General features: G+C 31.2%; 2 protein-coding genes across 2 annotated transcripts; both read right to left on the reverse strand.

Moving 5' to 3' along the window:
• Window positions 1-803: 803 nt before the first annotated feature.
• Window positions 804-2,697, reverse strand: LOC134271551 (uncharacterized). The gene is made up of 6 exons (XM_062753757.1): window positions 2,606-2,697; window positions 2,266-2,468; window positions 2,029-2,179; window positions 1,524-1,742; window positions 1,178-1,259; window positions 804-1,020 (listed from the first exon to the last, which is right to left on the reverse strand). Exons 1-6 carry the CDS (start codon window positions 2,646-2,648, stop codon window positions 882-884), a joined length of 837 nt encoding a protein of 278 aa, XP_062609741.1. The 5' UTR covers window positions 2,649-2,697; the 3' UTR covers window positions 804-881.
• A 1,574-nt stretch (window positions 2,698-4,271) lies between these two features.
• Window positions 4,272-7,698, reverse strand: LOC134271552 (uncharacterized). Its single transcript, XM_062753758.1, has 4 exons — window positions 7,314-7,698; window positions 5,566-5,592; window positions 5,251-5,332; window positions 4,272-4,698 (listed from the first exon to the last, which is right to left on the reverse strand). Exons 1-4 carry the CDS (start codon window positions 7,540-7,542, stop codon window positions 4,380-4,382), a joined length of 657 nt encoding a protein of 218 aa, XP_062609742.1. The 5' UTR covers window positions 7,543-7,698; the 3' UTR covers window positions 4,272-4,379.
• Window positions 7,699-11,163: the final 3,465 nt, after the last annotated feature.

Below are 11,163 nucleotides of genomic sequence, written 5' to 3' on the forward strand. Positions count from 1 at the left end.
TTAAATTTTTCCTTCTTGTTTAAAAATATTTTACTAAATATTCAATAAGGTCTTCCGTTGATACTACCAAATTAAAACAAATAATTTTATTACATTCATATATTTTCATTGAAAATATAATATTTTTATCTACTTCATATGTTGATTCTTTTTTTTATAAAGCAGAAACAAAATTATAAACAAAAAAAAAAGCTTTGAATGTTGAGTAGGTCTTCCGTTGATACTACCAAATTTAAACAAATAATGTAATTAAAATAGATTTTCACTGATCCGAATTTCCTATATTTTTCTTATATTTTCATTGAAAATATAATATTTTTATCTACTTCATATGTTTATTCTTTTTTATATCAAATATGATGAAGTTGTCCTATCAAGAAACAAAATTATAAACAAAAAAAAAAAAGCTTTGAATGTTGAGTAGGTCACAAAAAAATTTTGTTACATACATTAATTTGTAGTGATTTTTAAAAGCAGAAAAGGAGAAAACTTTCACCCACTGCTATTCTGCCGGAAAATAGTCATTGCTAAATTTCGAAATCAGTTAACCATTTCTATTAAAACTTGCAAAATTATGGGGGGGGAGGGGGAAAATATTTCAATCATTCACATTAAATATGAAACATATTACGATTTCATTTAGTCAGAAACCAGACAAAACTACTCAATAACGTGCATCATTAAAGGATTGTTTAGCCAAGGGTTGTTTTCATTTAGGTATCTACAAAGGTCTCAGGGAGAAACCTCAAAAAGATTTTAGTTTCTGCTCGGTCTGTCAACTTTATTAAAGAAAAATTTTGTAACAATAAATTTTAAAAAGAGTTGCCGTCATTAGTTGCTGCTGGATTTTCCGTAGATAATGTCTTCTTTAACGTTTTCTTTTAAGTTATTTTGATTTCTGATGCAAGACTATATATAGGACATTCATCTGATATATCTTTGGAATTTTGATATTGTGCTTTTGAATATATCGTGGTGCATATAAGTTTGTCTTCATTCTTACTCCTTTCTTCTTTAAACCTGAAAATGAAACGAAGAATAATGCTTTGATTTGGAAAAAAACGCATCTCATGTTCACGTGTTTGTGTGCCTGTAACAAAAGCAATGATTGCACTGAATTTTCTATAGGAGAAACCAAATAATTTTAAAGCAGAAAAACTGAAAAGAAGCTACCTACTTTTTTTTCATTACAGTCACAACAATAACGAAGACAACCACTGCAATGAGACCAGATAAAACTATGAAAACCACCACGGTCACTGAAATATAAAAGCATTTAAAATTTTATTCATATATTCATTATTTTCCATTTATTTATCTGAAGTATATTCTGATCAAAGAAAATGATGTATTGCTGTAGTAATTGTAGAAATTGTAAGTCGAGAAAAACGGCATTTTAATTTAAAAAGATTGATTGATTGATTGATTGATTGTATGTTGTTTAACATCCCTCTCGAGAATTTATTAAAGTAAGCTAGCTTACTCTACAATAAAATGTAGCAAATCTTGAAAAAAAAAATTGCCTTTGGAGCTGACGCTGTTACTGTCTGGAATTGTTGTCACTGTTTCTAGAGAAGATCTGCTTTTCTTGAACGTGTATGTATTATCTTTGTTTTTAACAGGTAACCTTGTAATACGGGTGTCCTTAGGGAAAAATCCAACTGAATTTGTGCTTGCACTGTCATAAAGCTGAATCGATGATACTAGTATTCTTTTGCATTGCTCTATATCGGTGCAATTTCCTACAAAATATTATGTATACAATTTATATATTTATTGCATAAGAGTTTTTTATACCTTTTCGTAACAAATATGAATACACACATGCGTTGCTTAGTGTGTTTTGATTTTAGAAATCACGAAAAGGCTAATTTGATTTATTCTTATTGTATTGCAATTGCAAAGGTGATATGCATGTGTCATAAAACTGGGAACAGGGGAAAAATAAAATTATCGGTAAAGTTATGATTTATGTTAAGGTTCCTTCAAAGTCATGAAAACCGAATTATTTAAGATAGTGCAACATACTTTTGATACTAATACTTAATCCGTTGCCATTGAAATTTGCAATCGACTTTTCCGCTATCAGAGATATTTTTAGTCTGTTTCCCTCTGCTATTATAAAGCGTGGTCTTGTACAATTATCCAACAAAATCTGAGAAGATGTTACTTCCTGTATCTAAGAAAAAGATAATATATATAATGACATATATAGTGACATGCTTGAAGTCTAAATGAATCTTCAACAAAAATCATTGATGATACCTTAAGGAAATAATTACATCCACTTCCAAAATCAAACTTTTGAATGTGAATTAGCAATTGTTGTGTACATTTTGGTGTAACAATATTCCATACACGAAGGATTCTATTTGAATCGGTGTTGTTGTGATTTTCACTTTGCAAATAGCTTATATATCTTTCACGACATTCAGAAATATTTACTGTAAGTCTGTTGCAATTATGAGCTGCAAATTGAATGATAAAATGATAAACATTTTTACATAAATTTGTAAAAATTAATTACAGGTTAACTTTGATAAAACTGTTCAAAATTCTTTATATATAGTCAAGGTTATGAAAATGTAATTGAACATGAACTTACCTCTAATAAATAGAAAAAGCAACGTAACACACCAAAGTTTCATAATTGTGAAAAGAAAGAAGATATAAATGTTAAATTTAGTTTACATTTACTTCGATATATATTTCCTTAGTTTATTCTATTTTTAGGTATATCAAGGAAACAAAACTAATTAATTGTATTTATGTTAATACACTAAAACCAGATATTATTATATCAGAATGCATGTCAATTTTAGAAGATTAATTTTTTGAAAGAAAGTTATTCTAATCGACATTATGAATATTTTAAGACATGCATTGAATGTTTGAAATTATTCAATATATTTGGTAAAAGCATGTGGGGGTTTTTTATTTTTGGGTTTTTTTAATTTCCTTTTATTTATATCAAATATCTTAAAATTCACATTAATAATTTAATATGAATCGATACACATACAATCGATCAGTATATATCATCGGGGACATTACCTTCTTATCCTTTGCACTTCGTGCATTTGTCAAAGAATTGAGTCCAGAATATATCATACTTGTATGCCAAGATAACCAGAATTCTTAATTTATCCGCATATTTTTCTCTTGGTTTATATTCGTGATGATCAATGTAATTTTTCTGTTTTATGGTTATATTTATTAGGATTATATGTTTTGTCGGTGCTTAGTATTATTGTACCGATATCATTTGAGTTGGGGATTAACACTTTTAAAGTCTTCTCATTTAATCTACTAGCTCTAATAGATTTTTTGTTATCAGGCGTTTCACCAGCAAAATTGTGAAATGTTACATTTTTCGCTTCACTGGAGATATTGAATTTTTTAAACATAAACTTCAAAGCGCGTGTTTCATTGAAGTTTCAGATATATGGGCGGAGTAGGTGATTTTCTTTGTCATTTCATGAATTTTAATAATTTTTGGCACTGATTCTCCACTGCAAAGTATTAGTCATATCTATTATATTCATGTATGACAACGACTGCATCTGATTAAATTCACTAGAACTGAAAAGTGTCAAATAAGCGATGTCATGTAAATTCAATTTATGCTTTTCGAGATCAATATCATCATTAAGATCACCATCATCTTCAATATCATAATTGCTACAGTGAGGTGAATATATGAGGAATGAAAGTAGACTAAATTTATTTCAAGCGACAATATATACCTGTAAAAATTTGCAGCATGCGACAATATGTACCAATGGAATATTTTGGCGATAATGTAAAAATAAGTTAATGGACAACAATATTCTGTAGACAATATGTACGATAAGGAAAGACTCATATTGTCACCGACGTTAACCCATATTGTCACCGATATAATATGGTTATAACAATAATAACTATATACTGCCACAAATCATATATATTTACTCTTCTGTATGGAAAAAATAGGAAGCCCGGTGCCTCTAACCTTCATCCCCCTTCCCCTAAAACATTCTTATATAAGATTTTCTGTTTTAGGAATTAAGCCAATTTTCCTGTGCTTAAATTACAACAACAAAGGTCGTATGTAAATCAGGAAGTTCCTGATCAAAAAGAATGAGATATGTATACATAACACGCTGCTACAAATTGCCAGTAACATGGACTATAAATACACATGTTTTTCAGTTTACATTGTGTTTGTTTATTGAATAAGGAAAATTCAAAAATATGAGTTTAAACTTTAAATAAGCATTTTTCTTTAAAAAAAAAACACGTGTAAAACTACAATGCTCCAATAACTTTCTTATAAAATTATTTACTTTAACTTGAATCTTTGTCATTCAAATAAAAATTGTCAAAATGTTATCCTTTTAGGTCGCCTTTATGTTGCCCCCATCATCTTGATCTTTGCACGTGTCAACTGTGTGGTAAATATTACGCTGTAGTTCATACACACAGGGTCTGGGGGTGAATGTTTTATCGTACAGGTTTGCCGGACAATCAACGTAAGGATTATTCTCCACTGTGGCCTCCATTTTTGGTTCGTTGACTTTCTCTTCTACAACATCTGCCCCCGTGGACACGATTTTTATTTCTATATCTGGGTCAATTTCATCATACATTGCTGACCGGGTATGCTTGAAATACTCTTTTGTCTGACTCTCCTGTTGTAGTTGGTACTTCAGTTTGCTGAAATTTTTTTTTTCAAATATAAATTGAGAAGTGGTTATGTCAATGGGCTTACATGTATTTGAAGGGGTTGTAAGATTTGGGCGACAATTACCACTTAACAATTAATTAACAGAGGGAACACTTATTAAGAGTTATTAAAAAAGGAAAAAATCTGTTTATTTGTAAAGAATAGATACTTGAACAAATTTTTAAAATATCTAAGTGACTCTTTCCTCGGTGTTATTTTTAAATTTTCTTCCAAAGGAAAACAATTTGTATTTTTAATGAAATCTAATATATCATAAAACTTTTTAAAAACTTTTTACAAATCAAAATTGATAAAGCACCGGTAAAACCTCACTATTTGATAAATAAAATATTCTGAAAAACATGCGTCACATACAAGTTGGGGGACTATATTGAAGAATGTATATCCAGCATATTTATTACCTTGCTAATTTAAATCACCTTTAAATCTTTAAATTCTGATTTACATGCTAGGATATCAGTAATCCAAACTTTTAAGAATACGTTTATATTATATTATTGATTTTAATGACATATACCAACCTCGGCCTTCTTTGTGTATATATAATCAAGGATATTGTACATATAACAAGTACAAAAGCTCCAACCACAGCAGCAATCACAACTGAAAGAAGAAGAGGGTTAGCATATAAGAAAAATAGTATCAGATCAGGTTAAATAACAGTATCTGTTAATACCATTAGCTCTTACAGTTTACATATACATATATTTAACAATGTTTATTAAAAATGTTTTAACTATGAGATGAAAAGAAGCGATTCTCATTTTTTTTAAAAATTGAGTTGATTGTAAACAAATCTAATGAAGAAAAAATGAATTTCAATATCAATACTTTACTTCCATCGCTTAGTCCATCACATGTGTCTGAAAGGGAAATATTTTTTTAAAGAAATCATTTTGTGATATATTCTGAGCATTTTTTTTTTCAAAATTTAAACAAATTCATAAATTAATTTATATTACTAGACACCATACATACCCTTTTGTATTAAAATCTTTATTACGTAAAAATGAATGATAAAAAATAGAATCTAGTTGAACAAATAAAATGATCATCGATCAGTTTGATGTATAAAAAACAATATTTGCAGTGTAAAATCATCTAAAAATTTAATTAGAAATTTTGTTTGAAAATGCCTATCATCATCACAGGTTTGTATGTATATATATGTAGGACTCCAAAGTGGGATGGGACTCCAAAGTCCGATGGTCACGCCAAAGTCCGATGGTCTGCGCCAAACCCCTATGGTTTGACACGCCAAAGTCCGATGGTGCAGAAACCAATTAACGTTTATGACGTCATAGTACTACTGCGCAAAAATGCGATGCCGCGCCATTGCAAAGCCCGATTGTTTGAAATAAATACAAATAAATATTAAATGCAAAGACTTACCCTAATCTTTTGGATATAGGTGCGAGACTAACACTTACCAGTCGAAAAATGTGTAACAACCGTAAGCTAGGTATCTTGGATGGGTGCAGGACTAATCCAAATCAGTCCAATAGTGTGCGAGGACTAACCATAAAATCTCTTGGGTGAGTTCGAAGAAACACATTGGTGTTCAATAATTAACCCAATCAGTCGAATGGTGTAAAAGGACTAACCCTAATAGCTCTGCTGGGCGAAATCAATAAGCAAAATCAGTGAAATTGTAAGCGGGACAAATACTAAATCAATGTATTTTGATTGATTGATTGTATATTGTTTAACGTCCCTCTTGAGAATTTTTCACTCATATGGAGACGTCACCGATGCCGGTGAAGGGCTTCAAATTTAGACCTATACTCGGCACTCAGGGCCATTGAGCAGTGAGGGTTCTTTAACGTGCCAACGCCTACCGTGACACGGGACCTACGTTTTTAAGGTCGTATCCGAAAGACCCGTGACTTTCACTTCTAGTGCCGAGCGCTTGGCGAAGGAACAGTCACTACCTATGTTTACGTCTTAGGTATGACGCGGCGCCGCGATCGAGAATCGAACCCGGGCCTCCCGATCACGAAGCGAACGCTCTACCACTAGGCTACCGTGACCGGTCCAATGTATTTTGAATGCAGGACAACGTCATGACGTCGGACTAGTGTGACGTCATAAACGTTGATTGTTCCTTCGCACCATCGGACTTTGGCGTGTCAGATCATTGCATTATAGCGTCGCGTGTCTCATAGGAAACGAACCATCGGACTTTAGCGTGACCATCAGACTTTGGTGTCCGTAAAGACAGCAAGCCATCGGGGTTTGGCGTCACCATCGCACTTTAGAGTCTTACATATGCATCATATGTATGTTTGATTCTGTCCTGCAGATCTATATGAGTCTAAAATCTGATACGGCTATACTGATGTTCAAAAAAGCTGCCTTGCAAATGCAAAAAATCAAGAATATATAACTAAATATGTATATTCGCCAAAGACATTCTCCCTACATAGATATTCTGTTATTTTTTATAGAGTTTGTTGTCAATTATACGAGGAATATTGTTTCTTTTATGGAAGTTATTCAATTAGTTCGCGAACTTTTTGATCACCCCTCGTAACATACAACAAATCATATCTCAAAAAGGAAATGTGTTTATGAAATATAATACCAGAACAGACTGTTGTAATGGACTCCGTTGAAGAGAAATCACTTGTTGTGGATTCTCCAGCCACCGTAGTAATGTTGTTTTCGGTTGTGGTTGTCATTACAACTGAAGTGTTGTAAGTTTCTGATAAAGTTGTCATCACAGTTGCCCCTACCTCTGTGCTGCTCTGTGATGTTGTAGACTCTAGAGTAGTGTTTGTGAAGTCCATTGTAGAAAAAGTTCCCATTGTCATATTATCCTGCAGGTGTGATACTGTTTCTTTTTTCCCCTTTCAGAATCAGTGAGAAAAAGCATACATGAAAATGCATATTAAAATGGATTATTTACTCCATGTTATTGTGCGTATGCCATTTGTCGATTTGTCGCTAGTGCCAAGCTATACTACACTCTATTTTTAAAGTGGATCATCTTTCAAAATAAACTTTCCTCAGTTATAAATGCTATAACAGGATGCAAATCACTTACCTTCTAAAACAGAAAAATTCCTTGAACCTTTACTGGATTAGCATTAAGTGTGGCACTCTTCTTAACGATATTTAATTTCCTGATATCTTGCAACACTATTATCAGTATTTTAAAGTGTTTTAAGAGAACTTCCCATGTATATCATATGTTATAAACTTCGTCGATTAAGGGGAATTCTTCTCATATTTATTGTATTTAAAAATTAGCGGGGTTTTCAAAAATTGAAGAAGACAATGTCACTTAGAGATAGTATCAGTTAGATTAAATTTGCACGTTTTATAATAGAGGCAAGGTATGGTCGAGGTCATTTGATCATTTGACCTGACATTATTTTTTTTATTCTGTTTCCAGTCAAGCAATGCCTACCTTTATTATCTAAGATCAATGTTTTCATTTTAGCATAAAATGGAAATATCAAATAGGGTCTAACAAGCAATACATGTACTTCCAAATAAAAAGAAATAAGTGAACTAAAATAGAAATTGGCTAGTCCAAATTTCATCTACTTTTCTTAAATTTTCAGGAAATATTAGTTTTTTATATGCTTCCTTTGTTTCACTTTTTTTCATTTTCACATATGGTGATTTAGTCATATAAAGATACAAAATGATACAAACATATTTTGACCGTTTAGTTATAGAGAAAAATAAATTTTCACTGATTTTTTTTTTCTCAAGGAAGCTAAAAAAGCTAAAAAATGTATTTTGTTTAGAAAATCTTAGCAATATGAAAACCATCCATCCTTCTGTGTTCAATAATCCAGAAGTGAAAAAAGAATTAGATAGACTATATGACCAGTACGTATTGGCCCCTGCCAACAAAGCAGGTAACAACATTGTCTTCGATTGTAATGCTCATTTTATAAATTGTATTTTAGAAGAACTTGGATTTAACTCTGCAAGTGGTAATCCTACTTATGCTCATACTTCCCTTTCTAAGGAAGAAATTCTTCAAAATCATTTGTCAGTTTTAAATATTTTTTAATATTCCACAAAGCCAAAATAAATTTGAACTACCCTATATATATAGGATTCTGAAACTTCATAAAAATCCTTACAAAGATACATTGCGGGTTCCAGTAAATGTTCAACCAAGCCTCTTTCGTTACTCCTCACTAAGATATTAACAGTAGTGAAGGAGAACCTTCAAGACTACTGTGCAACAATATATTCAAGAAATGGTGTGAATCAGATGTGGATACTCAAAAATTCCAAAGAACTTTTGGACAATTTGAAATCACAAGATTTTACCAAATCAACAGCTTAAAAACTTACGACTTTTCAACTTTATACACAACCATTCCCCACGATTAATCAAAGTTCGGGCTTTTTGATTCAATTGACAGCTGCTTTTTCAATAAAAATGGAACTCGTAAATTTACTTACCTGGTCATTGGTCATTTGCAAAATTATTTTGTTAAAACACATTCTGATTGCACACACAAATACTCTGAGGTTGACGAGACAAGATCGATCACTCCTTAAGCATTTTTCAAAGAAAACAACATTTCTCTTTATTTCAACACATATACCGGATACTTTTTTATCAGGAATATAGGCACTGAGCAATTCGTTTAAAACATCTTTCATCATACGCATCTATGCTCTGTGAAGCAAAAATATGAAATACTTTTTACATTTTAAAAAATATTTTAAACTTACAATGAAGGAAATAATTATGTTGCCTACAGTATCAATAACTTTTTATTTAAGGATGAAAACACAAACTTTTCCCAAGAAATTAACAACATTTTTCATAGAATTATATTTGTATTGGTAGCCTGAATAATGTTTACATGGTATAGTGGCGGAATTTTTTTAAGATTTTGTCATAAGGTTAATGAGTTGTGCAAATTTTGTATAGAATTCTAAAGGAAACAAAAGAAAGTCCCGATCCTTAAAGAACCGAAGAAAACTTGAGATTTATTTCTATTTTAGGAATTTATTATTATGTCATTGAAATTAAATTATACGTTATCAATCCATGCATCTTGTTTTGTTTTGTTAAGTGCCCCTTATTACTAGTACTTTTTAGTATAATATCAATGAAACTAGCTGTATTTTAGTGTTTAAAACAAAGTGTGCAGCCAATGTTCAATGGTGATACATCCGCTTTGTTGTAAAAAAAAAATTGTTACGGACGGACGCAGGATTAAACAGGAAATCGACATCGGATTCTTACAAAAATATATTCCTTTATATCACAGGCCTTTAAAAAGTGCACCAAAGTGCTGATAAAACTACACAAACATTTTATACGAACAGACTCTTGGTTGACAAAGGATTCGTACAAAATTAATCCCACCATATGACATGCTTATTAAAAATAATTGATTTTGTTATAATTCCAACCACCTTATATAGGTATTTGAGAAAACTAAATGAAAATCTCTTACGGTTTGTCAGACAGACAGCTAGAGAGACTGCGAGAGACACACTCAGGGGTAAAACAGAATCCTTTGGAACGGGTGTATAATAATAACTGTCAAAGTTAACTTTGTTTAATTGTGTTGTAGTGTTTAAAATTCAATTTAACTTATTCTGCCTGTCATTTTACTATGTATCAGGCCGTATATATGTATTTCAGAATTGCGGTTCCGATGGATCCATAATCTGATTAGTATTCACTTGCGTTTAGATTATTATTTTTTATTTAATAAGTATTTATATGTTATCAAATTAAAATAAGTATTCATAAAATTGCATTCTTCCGTGATTAGTTTCCAGACAGAAATATTTATGAAGGCTTTTCAGCTGGAATATTGTGAATTGTTTACGTACTTCCTTTTAATCGATTGCAAGGAAAGCAGACGTCAAGTATTTTCTAACCAAATCACTATAAAATTTTAATGTCTTCGCCAAGATTCAAGATTGAAATGTTTAAACGTTCACTGATGGAAAAATATGAGTAAAAGCATATGAGTAAATTATGATACAAAAATAGAATACATGTATTTCGGTATTCTTGGTGAAATATAAACTGCGTTGTAATTCAATTAATAAACTTTGTATTTAGTTAGGAATTGACAAGTCTGCTAGAGTCCCAAGGTAGCATATGCATCTTCAGTTGATTAGCAGTACATATTGTCAGTTTTTCGCATATTGTTAGCTGTGGCAATATAGAGAAAATATGGAAATGACAAACAGTATTTAAGAATTTCTTGAGAGTATTTCTTAAGAAATTGTTAACCTTCTATTATGTTTTATTTGCCGACCTATTTCTATTTACAGTCAAATATACATGGGTATAAAATTCCCACGAGATATCGAATGATACTTTCAGAACATGTGGTTTTGACTTCCAAATCACTTTGACATAAGTATTCGAGATATCGGAGTTGAGATACCGAAGTTCAACTGAAAACATTTTGTAAGTTACACTTTGTGTT

The sequence above is a fragment of the Saccostrea cucullata genome, unplaced genomic scaffold (assembly GCF_032062105.1).
Source record: "Saccostrea cucullata isolate Sc308-1 unplaced genomic scaffold, CSIRO_AGI_Scuc_v1 ctg215, whole genome shotgun sequence".
NCBI classification, from domain to species: Eukaryota; Metazoa; Mollusca; class Bivalvia; order Ostreida; family Ostreidae; genus Saccostrea; species Saccostrea cuccullata.